At 52.7% G+C, this 19,991-nt stretch overlaps 6 protein-coding genes across 6 annotated transcripts; 2 read left to right on the top strand and 4 right to left on the bottom strand.

Moving 5' to 3' along the window:
• Positions 1–930: 930 nt before the first annotated feature.
• GMORB2_3674 (Acetylornithine deacetylase/Succinyl-diaminopimelate desuccinylase or related deacylase) lies at positions 931–2,219 on the bottom strand (the record flags this gene model as incomplete). Its single annotated transcript, XM_035465650.1, has 2 exons — positions 931–1,849; positions 1,924–2,219. 2 exons carry the CDS (start codon positions 2,217–2,219, stop codon positions 931–933), a joined length of 1,215 nt encoding a protein of 404 aa, XP_035323487.1.
• Positions 2,220–2,984: 765 nt separating this feature from the next.
• On the bottom strand, positions 2,985–4,642 carry GMORB2_3673 (GAL4; the record flags this gene model as incomplete). The annotated part of the gene is made up of 4 exons (XM_035465649.1): positions 2,985–3,292; positions 3,346–3,704; positions 3,772–4,425; positions 4,488–4,642. 4 exons carry the CDS (start codon positions 4,640–4,642, stop codon positions 2,985–2,987), a joined length of 1,476 nt encoding a protein of 491 aa, XP_035323486.1.
• Positions 4,643–6,433: 1,791 nt separating this feature from the next.
• GMORB2_3672 (DUF1479 domain protein) lies at positions 6,434–7,804 on the bottom strand (the record flags this gene model as incomplete). The annotated part of the gene is made up of 2 exons (XM_035465648.1): positions 6,434–6,679; positions 6,746–7,804. 2 exons carry the CDS (start codon positions 7,802–7,804, stop codon positions 6,434–6,436), a joined length of 1,305 nt encoding a protein of 434 aa, XP_035323485.1.
• Positions 7,805–10,723: 2,919 nt separating this feature from the next.
• On the bottom strand, positions 10,724–12,112 carry GMORB2_3671 (guanine deaminase; the record flags this gene model as incomplete). The annotated part of the gene is made up of 1 exon (XM_035465647.1): positions 10,724–12,112. One exon carries the CDS (start codon positions 12,110–12,112, stop codon positions 10,724–10,726), a length of 1,389 nt encoding a protein of 462 aa, XP_035323484.1.
• Positions 12,113–14,245: 2,133 nt separating this feature from the next.
• Positions 14,246–15,829, top strand: GMORB2_3670 (uncharacterized protein; the record flags this gene model as incomplete). Its single annotated transcript, XM_035465646.1, has 4 exons — positions 14,246–14,937; positions 14,996–15,068; positions 15,144–15,583; positions 15,694–15,829. 4 exons carry the CDS (start codon positions 14,246–14,248, stop codon positions 15,827–15,829), a joined length of 1,341 nt encoding a protein of 446 aa, XP_035323483.1.
• A 728-nt stretch (positions 15,830–16,557) lies between these two features.
• On the top strand, positions 16,558–19,944 carry GMORB2_3669 (kinesin family member 18/19; the record flags this gene model as incomplete). The annotated part of the gene is made up of 4 exons (XM_035465645.1): positions 16,558–16,594; positions 16,671–16,710; positions 16,763–16,885; positions 16,944–19,944. The coding sequence occupies 4 exons, from the start codon at positions 16,558–16,560 to the stop codon at positions 19,942–19,944; spliced, it is 3,201 nt and encodes a 1,066-aa protein (XP_035323482.1).
• Positions 19,945–19,991: the final 47 nt, after the last annotated feature.

Below are 19,991 nucleotides of genomic sequence, written 5' to 3'. Positions count from 1 at the left end.
GGACAGCAGGATGAGGGCCCATCTGAAGCACCGGCTCTGTTAGACCGGGATGCTCGTACCAAGATGGGTCAACACCTAGGATTTTGGGCTACAGGGTTAGGGTAATGTGCATGTTTAGATTCAGGGCGCTATTCGCTGCGTGTACTTAGGCTACTACACGTACAGCCGCCAGCAAGGAAGGCCCAAGAGGAATGTAATGTCTGGGAGTACATGATTCTGTACTTCAATAGCTGCCAAATTGATTTTGCAACAATCAATCATTGATGAGCACACGGAGATTGAAGACATTGTATGAAGTGTCACAGCACTCTATCGTGGAACCCTAAACCACACCAGGGTCTATTGATGGGTTTATCTGTCAGCTATATGATAATTCTATGAGAGGGCTCTAATAACATTTAAAACCATGTAGCCTGTTTACGATACATAGGAATCTCTAACCCTTATTGATATTGACAGTCTGCGTCATGCCCTCCGTAGTCGCTGAGGACGAACATTGGATGTGTCGTGTCCATTTTGGGGATCTACGTAGCAATATTACTACACACATCACCTTCTTGGCTATCGACGGCGCTTTTACTATCACATAGTGGTTTTCGGTAACAATGAAATCTATGAAGCACATGGGAAAGCTTGCGATATTCCAGAAAGATAAGCTATTCTTCAATGGGTTCCAATTGACCTTCCGTCGCCGTCGGCCAATTTGGCTAATACTCGTGTAATTCCGCCTGTTGAAAAACCTGGCGAGACGGGAGACGTGTGGTGTGTGAGACATGGTAGAAACGAAGTACAAGTAATAGATACTAAAGGTACCCCGACTTTCTCCTTCCTCTTCCATGACCGGCTAGGGCCTCCTTCCACCCCAACATGAGAGACGGGAGGCCCTCACGATGAAGATACTTGGTTATTGAGGTGTACTGAGGACACAATCTAGAGCTTCCTAGAAGCATCGTATCTCATAACAGCACCAAGAAGGACCTGTGCACCGAGGACGCAGTCCTCCGGACTGCAGTACTCGTCCGGAGTATGGCTCATTCCATTTCTTGTCGTGGTGAAAATCATGGCGGTAGGACACCTCTTGCTGGTGTTGCAGCTATCATGGCCAGCACCGCTAGTCATGTACCTCCAAAGCTTGCGGCCATCCTTCCCACTGAGCGGCGCAGTCGTCTCAACGGCCGCCTCCTCAACAGCAGCAATGCAGTCCTTGTGGAAATGCTTGGCTGTGTTTTCAGTCAACATCGTCCATTCAACGTCCACTCCCTTGGCGCTGCCGTTCTTGGCAATGTCGTCGAATAGTTCGCGGCACTTGGCGATCATCCCAGCCAGTTTCTCATCGCTCGGGTGGCGGGCGTCGAGGGTGAACCTGACCTTCTTAGGAAGCGTGTTGATACTTCCCGGGTAGGCGTCGATGATGCCCGTGGTGATGAGACCGCCGGCGTTGCGAGCCACTTCGTTGGACTCGACAATCATCTTGGCTGCAGCCAGAAGGGCGTCTTTCCTCACCGCTAGCGGGGTAGTACCGGCATGGCTGTCCCGGCCAACAACCTCGATCTCGTACCAGCTATATGCCTGGGCGCCGGTGACAACGCCAATCTTCTCCTCATTTTCTTCGAGTATGGGCCCCTGCTCGATGTGAAGTTCAAAGTGGGCGGCAATAGGCTGGGACCGATAAGAGGCTGGGACGTCGCCGAGAAATCCGATGCGCTCTAGCTCTTCCTTGAGTGTTTTCGGGGTCGGGCCTGCGGCGAGAGACGAAACCTCCTTACAGCTCCAACCTGCGTCGAGCGATAGAGTCTCTGCCCACACGGCTGATGCCACTGTTGTAATTGGGAAACGCGCCCCTTCCTCACTATACAAGGTGTGTTATTGTCAGAAAAGAACAGCAGCATCGCCATCTACGCTCTGAGGTAGGGTCTAACTGACTTCGTCCAGTTTACAAGACCCAGGGGACCCTGGGTCTCATATCCGTTCTCATGGAGCGTGCGGAGAACCTCGAGACCAGCCGTAACACCCAGGATGCCGTCATATCTCCCACCGGTAGGCTGTGTATCGAGATGCGATCCCATGATGACGGGGGGCACATTGCTGACCTTGCCTGGCCTTACGGCAAACATGTTGCCCATCTGATCAACCGTGACGGTGCAGCCGATGGCCTTGGCCTGCTCCGTGAGCCATAAGCGGACCTCTTTGTCGTCGTCGTTCAGGGATAGTCGAGCCATTCCTGTCTCGGTAGGATCGCTGTTCGTTGTAGTGTGAGCTTTCGGATATACGTATATGGCAGAAGGAGAAAAGCAGAGAAGCATAACTACCTTCCATAGACGTGAGCCTTCCCAAACTCGCATGTAGAGTGTATTGAGTCCATGAGCCTTGACCCATTGACGCGGAGGGTTGCTGGCAACGAGGCATCGACATCGACACCGCCCCGAGCTAGCGTTGAACTCATGACGGCTTGAGCGGTGGCCACATTGACTTTTGAGAAGCTGTCCAATGCTAACGAAGCTCGACGAATGCTCAGTGGTAGGCAACTCCTGCGGAACGACATTCTGTATGTATACCGAAGGTTAAACTATTCGTGAGGAGTCAAATCCACAGAAAGAAGATGCATAAGTAATACGTAGAGACGGATGTGGTGTTGGGACCATGTGCGGGGCAAAGGGGACCTGCCACCGGCGAGATGGCCGCCGCAACCGTGACGGCCAACGGGCGATCTAGGGCGCACTGCATGGGTCGGGGGAAATGTATATATTGAGCTGGCTGTTGTCGGTCGCGCCGTAAACGACGTGGAGTTATGGAGACTATTTACATGGTAGAACAGACTTGAACAGCTCTTGATTTGCGTAGCTTATCTCAACTTATTTATTATTCTCCTATACAAAGACTAGTATTCAAGTTTTTCCTGTCAAACAAGATTTCGATTCATAGGTCATCATTAACTACATCATCATCAAGTTGTGCACCGAGGGCGTGATAGCACACCCCGTCATTCATTCATTCATTCGTTCTTTCACAAGTCTCTTGCGTATGCCCTCTTCCCTCAATAGCCTTACGGCAGGGCTTTCGGGGCCAGCCCCGTCGATCAATGGCTGTATACCTTTCCAGAAAATCGCATCCACTCTCACTGCAGCGAGTCGGGCCAGTGGCCATGACCGAGCCTGGATTCGGAGTGTATCTCTCCATTTACTCAGTAGGGCTTTATTCCTAACTGCACTCTCTTCCGTGGTAGACTGAGCGAAATTCAGCAGGATAAAGGTCGAAACATAGCACAGTTGATAGCGAACATCTGCAAAGTACCCTGTCAGCATGTGAAACATTCAAGTGTAATCAGGTGAAAGTGCCCGAACTCACCAGGATACCAGAAGCTGGTGAAGTGCCTAGACTGTAGGGATGCTACCACTTCAGACGTCACCTTGGCGCACATGTAGCAATTCTCAAATATGGTGGATATCGGTTCTTGGGAAGCGTCCGTGGCAGATGTGGCACCGGGATGCAGGGGCCGGAGCAGAGCTCTGAAGACGAGAATCTCCAAAGTTAGATGCGACAGACGGAGAGAGACGCTGTCGGCGAATTCGTCTTCGCTAAGATCGCACACGGGCTTTAATAGGAGAGGATGAGTCTGCCGCCAGCACTGAATACGTGCACGCAACGGCTGCGCCCGGGCTAGGAGCGAGTTCAGAGACACGGCTTCACGGTTTGCCCTCAGAGTGCTTGGTCCCCCCCTCTTGTTAGCAGGGTAATTCAGATGAGGAGTCCCGTTCCGTTCCGAAGACTTACTAGAACTCTTTCAGGACATCAGCTGCAATCATACTCAGTTTGCAGTTGGCGACGCAGATCGACACCTGCCGCACAATCGCATGGCGAACATCGTCATCCGGATGCTCTATTCCCTCAAAGTCGTCTTCAGTAAGATCGAGGACGTCCCAATTCGAGTCGTTGATGTGCGACGGCCGGCCGCACACCAGCGCCCGCCACGTGTGTCCCATATAAGTCAGCCACCAGAGCCTTCTTCGGAGCATGATCTCGCGATGAGGTAACTTCCAGCTCGATGGATCCATGTTCAGCCCCAGACTCTCCGCTATTGCCAGGGCAGAGCAGGACAGGGACCAGAAGCTCGGAGGGTCCGCCACTGCGAAATTCTGCGGGGGCGTCTGGAGCAGCAGCAGGCATAGCTGTAGAAGGGAGAGGTGCGCGAGCCGGCTTGCCCGCTGGAAGCTTCTATGCGCTATGGCCCAGAGATCATCCGTCGGAACTGTCCAGTATGCCTTCATGACACTTAGCTCGTCGTCTAGGAATGTGAACGGTGCGGCTAGGGCGTAGACGGCGCTTCGTATGCCGATCGGGGCGGAGAGGCGACACTCTCGGTCCAGGGGGGTCTGAAGGTCCCGGAGTGATAGTACCGGGTACCAAGGATGAACAAATTGAGAATACCTGGTTCAATTCGATTAATCCACTGGACTGGTACGGCGGCATGGGTTGCTGTTCTAACTTACAATCTCAGAAGGCGAGACTCTACTTCAGGCGGTACAAGCTCTTGCAGCAGGTCAAGATCATTCTCCTCAGTACTGTAGCCAGCAAACAGCTTCTCGGCAGCCTTGAGATCGTCCTGGAAGATGGTCTCGTCTGTCATGGAAAACTGGACCGGCATTGGCCCTCGCGGGGTCCGATGATGATGCGCATCACTTTCGCTGTACATCGGAACCTCTGTATCGTCGACGACTTTTCGAAAATGCAGTCGAAACATGAGATGCGTGTCGTGGGTATTGTACTGGTAGTACCGCAGGAGGAATGGGTCTAACTCGCTAGACAGACCAATTGCCAAGCTGGAGAGGCCCTTCTGAGAGTCAAGAGAGAATGCACCATCCTTATCAGGCAGCATGGCTGCAGTGAGTCGCGGAGAAGAGTTGAAATTCATTCCCTGGCTACCTGAAGAGCTTGTGGCTTCTGAGGCACGTCTCTCCATGAACATGTCGACAGGGGGGCTGCTCACAGATGGCTGCCGATAACCATTAAGACCGGCGTCATCGTCGGGGGTCTTTCCAGACGCCTTGGCAAATGAATACCCATCTATATAGTCTCTCATTCCCTCGTCGAGTGTCATTTCTAACCACATCATATCAACATCTATCATCTTCCCTTCTTCTCTCAATTGGAGCTACTAACCTGGGAAGAGGTCCACCCCAGACCAATTCAAGTTGTCATACTCTTTTGGCTCTCCGGGCGATGGCAGATGCGGTTCATCCGGACTAGGTTGATCGGGACTGGCCATGCTTGACGGCAAAGATACATTGACATGAATAGTCTCGTTCACCGCCGTCGGCTGCGAATTCGTATCTTCGGGGAGAGTAACTTCGCCATCACATGGAAGTGATCGCTGCTGTTTCTGAGGCCGCTCTGACGACGAGACGGGGCCATCGCACCTGCTCTTGCGCCTCAGGGGACCCATGACATAGGTGCAGTGACGGTCGAGCCGCAAGCACAGCGCACACGCCGTCTCATTGCTCTGGAGCTTGCACTGGATCTTACGAGACCGACAAAGATCGCAGGGGCGATGTTTCTTTGACCGGTACCTCCGGCCAGTGGTCTCATATGGCACGACTGGAGCGCTCATCCTTAAACATACATGGCTGGATAGGGTGGTGGCTTGTGGCGGAAAGCTTCGCCGGAAACTAGTATGAACCTTTACAGCCCTGGGGGGGTGGTCCCTATTGTCGGCGGTCCGAGGCCGATGATGGAGATAAGAAAAGTCGGCATCTCGACCTTATCTCGGCAAATGCCATTTTTGCCGTCGCACTCGGCGATGCTACGCGACGGTAATAATATGCAGAGTGCACCCCTGTCGACCCCTCATCTCGTATTATCGATTGCCCCGTCTTAAAACAAAAGGATGGATGGTGTGGAGAGACCTCGATTCTAGCCAGACATGTAACTCGGTCTATATAGACTACTATTCTCCTCCGTATCTTGTTAGAAATACTGACAAGCAAAACTCTAGGGAATCTGGCATAAACCGTCACGTCATATAAGTAGTCATATATCCTCTGCGCACAATCATTCGGGCTTCTGAGATAGAGGCGTCGACCGCGAAGCAGGACCACGATGAATCGCCCAAGGGCATAGAAATGGACGACCACGGGTAAAGGTCACATAATTAGTCACCTTCCTCATTCTATCGAGTGAGGGGACGACGATCAATACATATGCGCTTGCCGCTGGTGCCTTCACTACTAAACCGCTTTTACTCCAATCTTGTTGAAAGCCAGTATCACATATATGTACACGTAGTTTCGAAAGCTATGGGCTGCTGGCCAAACGCTACACGAGCACCGCTATCCACAGCTACCCGTCAGCGCCCCAAAGGAGTTAAATCAATTTGATATTGATGCGGCAGAGAAATCATGCCAGTATGCTCATCCGCAAGGGCTGGCGGTTTCCTGGTTCAAAGAAGTCCAAATCCGAGGGCTGCCTTTCCTTCGGCCGACACATGGTCAAATCCCTTATAGCCGTCCAGCGTTGTCTCGTCTGTCTCCAAACCCAGACAGTCTGGAGGAGGCTTCCCTGCCAGTGCAGCCTCAAGCTGGCTCTTGACATACCTTTTATTAATCTCAGTCGTGGGGCAGGCGCCAATATAGGCCACGCTAGCATCGAGAGAGCCCTGGTGATCAGGGTCAACCGCGTGGCACATCTGGAGAAGGTTAGATTACAATTAGACGAAAGCATAGCTGTCTAGGACGACACAGGTTCCACTCACATCAGCATGCCACCAGACGGTGTCACCAGGCTCCATTCGGGGAATGTAAACCATGCACTCGCGCAAGCGTAGGTGTGGGTGTGATGTGACGCTGAGGCGTTGACTGTCAGGCTTGGTGGTCCCTGGAAATCCGGTGGACGTGGCATCAAAAGTCCACTTGGTGTAATCCATCACGTCCTCCCCATTTTCGGGAGGTGAGAAGAACGGGCGCAGGAGTAGGTAGGAGATGACGCGCTTGACGTCTGGGTAGAGGAGCAATGTCCCCTCGCCAGCATCGGCAGGAGTGAGAGCTGTCCATCCCTGAAAAGCCCGGAAGATGACAGAGTGTGCCTTCCCGGGGAACAGGAACTGGTCGGCGTCCTGACGAACTCCGAGGTCGAAGGCATCGTGGGCCTCTGGACTTCCTGAGAAGATGGCGTCGTACACCTTGCGGTACTTTGGGTCGGCCCATCGGGCGAGGCTGCCGGCATCGATGTGGGGGCCCAAACCCAGGAAAGGCTGACCGGGGGGGCGGATACGGATGGCATCAGTGTAGCTGAGGGGCTCGGTGCTGGTCCTTCCAGTGTCGTCCCTGTACAGGTCGTTGAGGAGCTTCTGCACGCGCAGCTCATTTGGGTGAGTGCGCATCGCTACTTGGGTCGGCGAGTTATACAGGTTGTAGATGGACTGGGTCTCGGCGGGCCAACCGGAGATCTTGCCCTTGTTCTTGGTGACGAACTCCTTGACATCGACGAAGAGGGAGTTGATCTCATCCTTGGGTATAACTCCACGCACGATGCAGCATCCCCTTGTCCTGATTTGGTCCTGTTCATCCGTCGATAGTCCGCGGTCACGGAGTGCGTCCATGTGATGGACGGGGACGGCATCACTGCCAAGCTTGATCAGAGATTCAGTCACTGTTTCGAGACTCTTGCAAACCTCTAACCAACCCCGACGGAGAGCCTCCTCGCCATATTCCTCGATTACGGCAGCTTTGACTTCGGAAAACGTTTTGTCGCCAGAGTTGTCGGGGCCATTACCGTACTCCTTCCAGTCGGGCCAGCGGGATTCAATCTTCATCTTTGCGGGTTCTCTTGGGGATCAGCCGTTGGTGTTAGTTCCTCACGAGTTCACTGTGTTTTTTTATCCAAATACTATTCTTCCTTTCGGGGCTTTCTTCTTGGCATCTAACGACACATGCATATCATTGTTTACCACCCGGCGGCGACAGTTGAGAGCTATATAGTCACAGTATAAGTGAGTGGGCTGGCGAGTTGTTGCATGCCCCGCCCAGGTGTCCCCTCACAAGACCGAAACGTTCTTATCCGCGTCTAATATTCACTGGAATTAACAAAAGGCTGACATCTACGGATTAGACAAGAGGCGGGGCGAGACAAGAGGCGGGGCGGGGCACGGTTGGGGATGGAGGTCGGCGCGTCCGACGAGAAGGGATGTAGCCGTTATCACCGCTGGCCCTCCAGTCATTATCACTGTCTAAGATGCGACGTACTCCGCCCAGAGCATCAAGAGTACCGGAAAGTAGGAATCTTCAGTGTACCAAGCGCATCTTCTCTGTCGTGATGAAACCAGGCCCGCCGAGTGTTCACTCGAACTATGAATGTGGTATTTCCGTCTAATACTGCCATATTCTGAGCACCCCCGATATATACATGTAGTGGTCGATGCCTGATCGCATCAGAGGCGCTCTATATAAAGCACAGAATTGGCGGCATAATACGCAGGAAAAATAGAATATCAGCCGCATAATGTGTGTCGCATGTCACGTAAGTTGATGCGTAGAAATACACCATACAAACCCGCACAGTATGCAGGGCGAATGCCGCTGTATATCTAGAGAGATAAGTACAAAAGAACACAGCATGTAGTATCCTATGCGCGGACATCGTAAGAGAAGACACAGATGAATCGATATGTTGGCGGCAGCAGGAGAGCGCATGTAGCTCAACAAAGGTGCTGATAGTAGACAAAGATGACGGCGAAGAACGAGGCGTCCCACCTCGCCTCCACCCTCTCAAGCTTCAAAGCCAAGGAAAACTTCTCCTTGAATGGACCGTACCTTCTGTTTTGTCCCGTCCATGAGATCAAGCACACGGGACAACCTTGAAGTACACGAAATGCGGGCGCATCGCATCTATGGCACATGGTTTGGCTTAACAATGATCTAGCGCGTAGAACAAAGACGAGTAGAGGGTCACAGGACCGAACTTGCAAAGAGAACGGGTAGGCAACCTGCATGAATATTGGGTGAAAAGAAAAAGAAGAATCGACAATATTAACTGAGATTCTTTTATTTCGACTCAGGGAGCTCAGACCTTGATGTTGTCAGATGAAGTGAATGGAGAAACTGCATGAAAAGATCATGAATTAGATCAAAGAGGACATATAACATGGATATTTTTGGTGCGCGTAAAAGGATGTGCCTCTGCACCTGCGATGCAAGACAATGTCGCTTATTGTGTTATATATTAGATCAATCAGTGACTGGTTGACGGTTGTGTTGGTCAATTTCTGTTCACTTTGAAACTACCCACCACGATGGAGTGTTTTGTAAGTCTGGACCCAACTGGTGATACCGAGACTGTTTTGGAGAAGCCAAACAAGCAAGAATTTCAATGGAAAGTCCGAGACGAGGGCGCCCTTTTTGCGATACGTTCTGCCACATCGAGAGCTCTAGACGGCTTGAATGTGAAAGATTACCCCCAGAGACCGAGCCCAGAAAGGGAAGCTTCTTCTAAACCTTCAACCCCCTCTCCACATGAAAGTGACACTGACACTCCGCCGATGGCACGTACACCTTTGTCAGCCGGTCCCGGTCTTGACAGCTTCCTTTCGTTACCAAACTATGAAAGTCTTTCGCCTTCTCCGCCTGTAGGACCCGAGCCGGAACACCCGAATGTATTCTCGAACCCGGAAAACTGCAGGGTACGAATATAGGTCTCCTCGAGAAGTTTGTGTCTCTCCTCTGTAGTGTTTGAAAAGATGTTACGGGGGCCATGGAAGAAACGACTACGGAGTGGTGACACCACCACTGTGGTGAAAACAACCGGATGGGACACAAAGGCATTCCTCATTGTCCTTCACATCATCCACGGCCACCATCGAGCTATCCCCGAAACGGTCGACCTTGTGCTCCTGGCAAGAGTTGCGATGGTAGTCAACTACTACTCTTGCCACGAAGTTACCGAAGTCTTCGCTCATCGCTGGATTGCACAACTGAAACCGCAAAGTCGCTCCCATCTGTTCCATGAGCCGTATGGAACAGATACCGTTCTCATGCTGGGGATTGCATGGGTATTCTCGGACAGGGAGCTTCTCGAATGGACTGCCCTGAAAGCCATATTGCAGTCCCCAGGGCCCATTCAGAAAATCAGGCTCCCACTCTCAGGGTCATTGATAGGTATGTTTCTCTATATTATATCCGGATCGACGATGATATGTGAAGGAGAGGTTGACTAACGAGTCTTATTGCAGAGCAGATCAATGGCAACAGGATGGAAGGACTGAGGGAAGTCCGCGACATGCTGCAGCAAAAGGTCTCGACTTATTGCAAAACACGCTGTTGCAACTCACAGTATTCATCGACGCTCCTAGAATCTCTGCTCAAGAAAATGGATGCACTTGGGATCGATCAGCTAGATTTTGACACTGACCTGCACGGATACAGTGTCTCATTTCTCTGCGATATGATCAACGTTATCGCCAGCCCCAAACATCCCGGGTCCATACAAGAAAACACCCAATGCATCCACCAGCACATGTGTCAACTGAGGGATATGATGCAGAGCGAGATAATATGTATAGAACACGAGATAGGTCTAGATCTTGAAGGTGTATAGTACGATATAAGCAGGAGGTGAAGACATTTCATTTTTGAATGACTCTGCCGGCGGTTCGCGAAGGCGAACCCGGCCGTGGCATAATTTCCAATCCCGTACATGACGTGGTCCTTGATGTCCTCCCTACATCAAGTCTCAACCTTCATACACCATCCAGCTGAAAGCCGGCAACTCGCTGTCCCCTTACATAGACATGGGCCAGGTTTCTATCATCTCCTGTCATCACGTACTTTTCAAAGAGCGTCCGCAGAGAATCGCCGTCCTCGCGAGGGGTCATGGCAGAGTATGGAGAGGTCGTTGTGACCCAGGCCGCGTCAAATTCCTTGCCAACCTGGAAGTTGCCGATAAAATCTTCGAGACAGAGAACAGCCGCACCCCCGAGGGTTGCCAGGTAGAAGACCTCTTCAATTGAGAGCGCTCTATCTTTTCCGCCCGAGAGAACTTCTTGGGCATTAGACGCGATCAAGGCCTGTCTGATGACGGCCAGCATCTGGGATGCCCATCCGCCACCGCTGTCGGTACCTAGTCCAACCTTGATACCGCGCTGCATAAAGTCTCGGACAGGAGCCACCATGAACCCACCACCTACCGTCATGTTCGCAATGGGACAGTGGGCAACACCACAGCTCAGGGCTTCGACGCGCTCCTTTTCGTATTCAGTCATTATCGTACAGTGGGCCAGGATGGTTCGGCGGTTCAGAAGCCCAAAACTTTCGTACAAGTCAGCTTCGCTCCCCTTGAAGTCGGGAAACAGTTCGGTTGTGGCGTCGATCTCTTGCTGTGCCTCATTAAAATGCGTCTGAATGGCAAGCGACGTGTCTTTCCGTGCCATTTGTCCGAGCCCTTGTAGCAGCTCGTCGGTACAGGATATAGCAAACCGGGGTGTCAGAACCGGCCTGACAAGGGCGTCGTGGGAATCGCCACATCCAGGTAGCTCGCGGATGTGCCGAATACACTTCTCGGTCTGCGCTAGCGAGTCCTTTGCGGTTTCCTCGCGGATATAATCTGGCGCATTGCGGTCCATGTTGCACTTCCCTACAAAGGCACGCTGACCCAGGCGGTAGCACAGGTCGGCGAGGATACACGTCGCCTCCAAGTGTTGCGAGCCGTAGTACGAAGCCGTGGTGATTCCTTGGCGGAGGAAGTCGGCTACCATGCGCTCGTACATGGCAGCAGCATAGCCGGGATCCTGGAAGCGAGCCTCGACGGGAAACGTGACTTGGTTGAGCCAGTCGAGGATATGGAGTCCCTGGCCTAGACCCCTCATAGGCCATTGCGGCGCGTGGTTGTGCGTGTCGACGAAGCCCGGAATGAGAAACTCGCCATCAGTGAGTTGATGGATGCGGGCATTGGGAGGGACAGCGTCATCAGGGACGGTGTCTCGGGACTTGTAGAACGCTTTTATGCGACCGTCGACAACTACCAGGGTCGCATCATCAACCATCTCGAGCTTTTCAGGCGTCACTGAGTGGATTACGGGCCCACGGAATACGAGGGGCGGATCTGATCCGGCGCTGGCCCGAGGCACCATCTTCATGAGGCGGCAGCGGCGGCGGCGGCGATGACGAGTTGGTAATGATCGACCGGACAGGATGTGAGTGGGAGAGTGCCAGACTCTTGATAGCAGTGGCTCAAAAGAAATTGGCGCTTGTGCCGACAGGCTTCTGATAGACAATGCGATGAGGGTGGTGCGGCATCTCACACGTTGATACTCGAGATAAGACGAGCGGCTCTAGTGCGTCACTTGTCAACACAGCATGGTTGTGTGCTGAGGAGCGGGGAATTTTGGAATCAAGATTGAAGCAGCCCGCGTGACACATGTCAAACATGATAGCATCAACAGTAAAGAAATTCAACGTTGGTTACATATTCTCGACTTGGATACATTGATAGTGGTCAAGCTTCAAATTCCCTGGAAATATAACTAAGGACGGTGCGTAGCATTCAAGAGAGAAAAAAAAAACAAAAGAGGTAAAGTCCCTTTTACACCCGTGACTTGAAGGTGGACACGATGAGATGGCAAAAAATTTGTTTTCCAGGAATTGAACCCAACCCGATTCGAACGGGTAACCTTCAGGATGCTCCGAAGTTTTAGATCGAACTGGAATCTGACGCGCTACCGTTGCGCCATGGGTCCCAGTCGCTGCTAAGCGACGGTGGTTGTTCTGGATGCCGGAGAAAGCCGCTAATTCAGCTTCATGTGACCTCCCTACGATTCGTACATTCCCACATGAAAGCCAGAGCCGGCGGCGAATCCGAAAGCATCATCGACAAAATGACCCGCTGGTCCAGCTGCATGTAGGGCGCCCCCGATGCTCATCAGAATCTCAGCTCCAATAGATCCGCCTAGGTTCAAAAGAAGGATTACCCATTTCCGCATTAGTTGCACGAACTTGCGTACCTTGATCAAAGCGGAAATAGAAAGCAAACTGCCAAATTTACTACAGACAGACGCGAGAGCAGGATAGAAGCCAACCTCGTATTCTTCTCTAACAATCTTGTCTAGGTCATATACAGCAAAGTACGGAGACGGGATGGCCTCAGCAGGTTCTAGCTTGGTGATGTCGGTGTACCCCGCCTCTGCAAGATACGAGGGCCGAGGAGAGACCCTAGACACTGACGCCAACAATGACCACACAGACTTTGTAATGATACAACAGGGGCAAGAGTATCCGAGACATGTGACGCTGGATGCGCCTGGGATTGTGGCAACGTTCGAGACCGTAGTACACGTATAGAACGTGTTATCGGGGAGCCTCTTAAGGGTTACAGGACCGGGAACTTGCCCAACAACACGCATGATATAACATTGAATGATGCCCCAGGTTGATCGAAGTGAAGCATCGTCGATCTCAGGGGCTCGGAAATTGTGCATAACTCCCGTTCTTTGTCCAAAGCCCATTAGCAATCGCCATTATAAGCTGTGACCCCAATAAGCTCTGCTTCGATGATGCCAAAGAGGACACTTCATGGTTATCTAATTACTACAGATTCTTATATTATCATCCTTGGAGTGTGAACTCACGTCCAAGTTCACAATATAATATCACTACAGGGCGCGCAATCGCCCATCCATCTTACCGAACCCGCTATCATAACGGCCGAAGTGCGCAAGAACTATTACACCTTACCTCCCACCAAGCTCATACCCGACTCCTCACTACTACTGCTCCAATATGTCGGGTTCTTCACCGGCGACATCCAGACAGGTGAAGACTAGGACAATGCTGTTAGTTATACGGATCCAAGTGCACATGATGCTGGCGACTATTTCGGGCAGGTTGTTGATAAGACAACGCAACCAAAGGATCATCAATGGCGGGATGTGGGGAAGTTGCCAAGGCCAAACGTTATCACTCCCCCCCGTTGCTTTGGTTTCATAGTCTCATACAATGGAGAACAAGCTCGGGACTCAGAGTAGCATTGAATGAATCATGATAGCACTCCAGGTTCCTCCTCACAAGTGGCTGAATGAACTAGCCTAGAACAAGGATGAGTTGGAGACGCCAACTGTTCTATTTCCCCTGGTTTGTGGGAAATGAGAAACCTGCATGCTCAAAGATTACCTTTGCATATTCCCGTGTAAAGCTTCACTTAGCTCCGTCATTAGACAGTATCACCGTCCGGACATCACCCAGTCATTCTGGGAGCCGCCAAAAGCAATATGGGCGCCGATATTGAGATACTAGACGCCGCTGATACCATCGGTGTAGAGGAGCCGAAGCAGATCAAGCTAGCCAACGTGGGCGAGGGCGAGCCTAAAATGAAGGAAGAGTTGAAACACCTGGGCTCTCTTAACCGGCGGCTCAAGTCTAGACATGTCCAGTTCCTGGCCCTGTCTGGTGCTATTGGCACGGGACTGTTTGTCGGCAGCGGCCAGGTTTTATCTCTGGCTGGCCCCCTCTCTGCCTTTATATCATATGCGGTGACGGGCTTCAACTTGTTTTGCGTCATCAATTGCCTGGGAGAGATGGCGGCCTGGTTGCCCATACCCGGTTGCGTTCCCATCTTTGCGACTCGGTACGTCGATGCCCTGGGATTCACGCTGGGGTGGAACTATTGGAACCAGGTTGCCATTGGCGTACCCGTCGAGGTGAGTGTCTGCTGCGTCGTCGTCGACTACTGGAAGAACACTATACCCAGTGCAGCCCTCATCACCATCTTCTTCGCCGCCATGGTCGTCGTCAACTGCTTGCCCGTTCACGTCTATGGCGAAGTCGAGTTTGCCTTTGGTGCCGTCAAGCTCACTACCATTGTCGGCCTGATCCTGCTCATGCTCATCATTACCGGCGGCACTGGTCCTGACGGCGAGGCTATTGGCTTTCAATTCTGGAACAATCCCGGCGCCATGAACACGTATCTCAAGGAGGGGGGTTTGGGCCGCTTCCTGGCATTTTGAATGGTCTTTATCCAGGCTATTCGGTAGCGAGACGGTAGTAGTGGCGTCGGGCGAGACTGATGATCCACGTCGCAACATCCCAAAGGTTGTGTGCCGTGTGTTTTGGCGTATCGCCATCTTCTACGTCTTGTCCATCTTCCTGCTAGGCATGTGCGTGGCCTAGGACGATGACAAGCTCATCGATGCCATTGACAGCGACGCCCCCGGCGCCAACCAGAGCCCCTTTGTCGTCGCCATTGCCAACAGCGGCATCGAGATCCTTCCAGGGATCATCAACGGTGTTGTCCTCACGTCGGCCTGGTCGGCGGGCAACTCCTTCTTCTACACCTCGACGCGGGTCCTGTACGCTGCCGCTCTCGATGACAAGGAGCCCTCATTTCTTCGCTTCGAGCGGTTCGGCGTGCCGTATGGCTGCGTGGCCCTGACGACGGCTCGGGGATGTCTGAGTTACTTGGATGCCAACAACCGTTCGTCAGATGTCTTCTTCTGGATCAGCAACCTCAGTGCCGTCAGCACCCTCATCGTCTGGGCCAGTGTCTGCTACACTTACCTCTGCTTCTACCAAGAGCTCAAGTTCCACGGTATCGACCGTGACAACATCCCGTACAAGTCACCCATGCAGCCTTTCCTCGCCTACTTTTCCATCTGTTTCTGCCTCATCATCGCCCTCTTCAACGACTTTGATGCCTTTTTTTTTTCCCAGGAAATTTCAGCGCCAAGACAATCATCCCGCCGTACATTGATATCCCCATTGTTACTGTGCTCTTCTGTGACTACAAGCTGGTCAAGAAGACTAAATTTGTCAAGGTAATCTGTACAGGAGATGGACCTTTGGTCAGGGAAGGCTGAAATTGACAGGCTTGAGCCACTCTGGCCTGTCATTAGACCTCGCAACTTTTTGGGGTGGACCGGAGACTTTTTGACCCCTGACTGTATCATTATTATTCTGTACTTGTTCCAACAATACGGCTGTGATTTTGACGAGTTATATCAAACAATGGGGCAGACATAAACACAAGGGGAGCATCAGGGGGGGGGAACAGATGGCAATAATACCCTTTTGATTATTATAGCGAACATCATCACTATTAACAACAGTGACATCAGGCGCGGGGGTGGGAGCGTTTCACGTGTCAGGTACGGAATCCACTCTGTGCGTTGTCGAGGCAACTGCGTCTACAGGGGCAGAAAAACAAATGCACAGGAGGTGAACACATTCACGGGTCAAGCTCCACTCCGTTAGCAAAGGCGTTTAAACACTTGACGAGTACGTCGACCATCTTTCTTGCTTTTTGGCCATCTGATATGCACACCAACTCCTTTTTCGACTTTTTCTCTCTTTTTAGTGTGTCGCACCGTATCATAACCTTTCCTTCTTCTTCTTTTCTTTCTTTACCACCATAACCCTTTAGACCTTGTTTTCAACCCTCCCTCGATTCGGACTCCGCGCCAGCCTACCTACGCCAGAGAAAGCGCCCCATCGCATACGAACCCAATCGAGGAAAACAAAAGCCACGATAAAAAAAGACCGGCCAGTAGCATAATAGGACACAGGACGAGACGCGCGAAGATTCATAATGTCTGCTGCGGGACAGTCATCCATTACGGTGGCAGGTATGTCGATGAGCGCCCACCCTTCACGTCGACAGTTCGATGTCGTCACGCAGCAGCTGACTTGCCATCTCAACAGTCCGCGTGCGACCTTTCACGATCCGCGAGGCCGCACAAGTGTACGTCTTCACTCATGCCACTGCCACTAAAGCTCAGGACTGATGGATTCAGCAGACATAAGAATGACGATGGTACGGTCTTCCTGGGCGACGGCTCTCTGGCCGGCCTACCTACACCAAAATTGAACCAACGAGGCATCCGAAACGTTATCAAGGTCATGGATGGCCGTTGCCTGTATGTCCACATCAGAGTTCTCCATGAATGAAGGAGCCGAAGACTGACCAACGCCTAGAGTATTTGACCCTCCGGAAGACAGCCCCGTACACAGATTCTCCCGCTCCGTCGTGCCCGCGTCGAAGAAGACCAAGGATCAGGTATTTGCCTTTGATCGCGTTTTTGACGATGCAACAACGCAGTCCGATGTCTACGAGGGAACAACAAAGCAGCTTCTCGACAGCGTCCTCGATGGCTACAATGCTACTGTTTTCGCCTACGGCGCGACGGGCTGCGGCAAGACACACACCATTACCGGAACCCCCCAGCAGCCAGGAATCATTTTCTTGACCATGCAAGAGTTGTTTGAGAAGATTGAGGAGCGAAGTCAGGAGAAGACGACTGAGCTGAGTCTCAGCTACCTCGAAATCTACAACGAGACGATTCGCGATCTGCTTCTCCCTGGTGGCAGCAAGTCTGGCCTTATGTTGCGCGAAGACAGTAACCAGGCCGTCACCGTACCAGGTCTCACCAGCCACCACCCCAAGGATGTCCAGGAGGTCATGGATATGATAGTCAGGGGAAACGAGTACCGCACGGTTTCGCCCACCGAGGCGAATGCTACTTCGTCGCGTTCACACGCCGTGCTCCAAATCAACATCGCCCAGAAGGACCGAAACGCCGATGTCAACGAACCTCATACCATGGCTACGCTCAGTATCATTGACCTGGCTGGTTCAGAACGTGCCTCTGTCACCAAGAACCGTGGCGAACGTCTGACCGAGGGCGCCAACATCAACAAATCGCTCCTGGCCTTGGGAAGCTGCATCAACGCCCTTTGTGACCGCCGAGGCCGTGCCCACGTTCCTTACCGCAACAGCAAACTGACACGGCTTCTCAAGTTCTCTCTGGGCGGCAACTGCAAGACGGTCATGATTGTATGTGTCTCGCCATCGAGCGCGCACTACGATGAAACGCAGAACACTCTTCGATACGCGAACCGAGCAAAGAATATACAGACCAAGGTTACGCGCAATGTCTTCAACGTCAACCGGCATGTCAAGGACTTCTTGGTCAAGATTGACGAGCAGAGAGCGCTCATCGACGAACTGCGTGCACAGCAAAAGGACGCCGAAAACATATTTCTCGCCAAATTCCGCAAGCAGTGGGAGAAGAGGAATATGACTACACGTGAGGGTGTCCAGCGCCTACATATGGCCTACGAGCACTCGGCTGGAGAGCGCCAAGAGCGCATCAACAGTATGAAGAAGCTTAAGGCCTTTGAGCGTCGTATTGGCCTGCTGTCTGGGTGGATTGCAGCATTTGATGCTGTCTGCGACCAGCGTGGAGGCGAGGATGACTCGATGCCTCAAAACCTGACGGCTATTCGCAAGATGGCTAATGGCATCCTACTGGAACTTGAAGCCAGCCGTCGGCACATCCAACAGAAACTTGAGAAGCCAGCGTGGGAGCGTCCCATCGACATCGCATTAGATCACGGCCTCAGGCAGCTGGAGAGCTCTGAAGGAACAGACACTGGAGAGATTGCGAAGCTTGAACAGGAAGCCGAAATACTCAAAATCACGTTCAATCGTGAAGCGTACCACGAGGTGCTCGAGCATGACCGGATGGGCGATGCCGCCATGGTGCAGCAGCTGCTGACTGCGCAGTTTGAGATGCTTACTTCCATGACGGACACGCTCTCCATGGGAGAGGAGGAGGCTGTTTCCCACGCCAAGGAGATTATCCACCGTCTCCTCGAGGTGGGCTACAAGTCCGTGTCGCAGGTTGTGAAGCCCGATGGTTCTCTGCCTGTCGTCGACATCTTCCCACCTAATAAGAAGGGCACACCCAAACGCAGGAAGTCGCTCAGGACTTCTTTCAAGCCTGTGGAGCCGCCGAGCTTCGCTGCAGCGGCCCCGAGAGAGGCTTCCGTCTTTACCAGCCCCATGAAAGGTTCGCCTAGGAGGCGAAAGGTTGCCAGTGCCACCAAGAAGGGCATCAGCTTTACTCCCGTCAAGAAGACCAAGGGGAGGGGTGTGAGGTGGCGTGATGACGAGTCGGAGCAGGGAACATTGGAAGATTTCGAAAAGACCCCCCAGAAGCGGCCTCCAACAGACGAGTCATTGATCGAACAAACACCTCCACCTCCTGTGCCGGCACCAGTCTTCGAACCCATGTCCATCGTCCAGCAAGAGCCTACCATTCTTGAAGAGTCTAGCCCTAAGCCCGAGGAGTCGGAAGCTCAATCAGCCACAGCAACAGCTCCTCCTAGCGGCATCCCAGCAGCCAGGCCCGGTCGCTTTCAAGCTGGCTTCCTGTCAAAGGGACCGCGGTCATCCACATCACAGGGGGACTCTCCAACCCTGAACCCGCCAACCTTTAGCATGCGTCTCAGTGGATCTCCCTCAGGCTCGGAGGGAAGGACTCCGCCTGCTCTTCGATCTCTGGATGTATCTAAGATGGGAAACTTATCGCCGTCGTCCCTACGCTACGGATTTCGTCGCTCCAGCTCGAGCCCCAGCACTGACAACAAGAAATCAACACTCGACGAGAACAAGCCTCCCATCTCCCAAGCGACTTCATCAGGCTCTGACTCCGAGACGAGCATGCTTGACTCGCGCAAGCTACGGAGCGCCATGCACAACGCCAACAAAGCCAAGAGGGTGAGCACCATGACAGCCACCGCTACATCAAACGCGAAGCGTACGTCGAGCATCGGTACGCTCCACGGCGACCGCCCTGCTGGACCCAGGCCTAGTATGCCTGGCTCTTCGTCGTACGCTCTGGCGAGCACCACGAACGGCATCTCCAGGAGCCGCCGGGGCAGCACTGATCGCCGCAGAAGCCCGCCCATGACTTGTGCACCGGCGGAGCTTGGTGAGAGAGCTCTCACCGCAGGACAGGCCAGGCGTATGAATCTGGGCGGGAGCATGAGGTCCGAAAGGACACAAAACAATGCCGATGGAAGAAACAGCCCACAGGAGACACGCCGCGCCACTATCGGCGTTGGAGTACCACCGGCTGCCGCGGCTCAGAAGAAGCAGGCTGACGGCCGTGCTAGCCTCGCTTCACGATGAGATGACGTGAGATGAGCGATGGTGGTTTTTTTTTTCTTTCATGTTTA

The sequence above is a fragment of the Geosmithia morbida genome (assembly GCF_012550715.1).
Source record: "Geosmithia morbida isolate 1262 chromosome Unknown scaffold_2, whole genome shotgun sequence".
Taxonomy (NCBI): Eukaryota; Fungi; Ascomycota; class Sordariomycetes; order Hypocreales; family Bionectriaceae; genus Geosmithia; species Geosmithia morbida.
The sequence above is the reverse complement of the archived record's forward strand: the minus strand, read 5'-3'. Positions and strand labels throughout refer to the sequence as shown.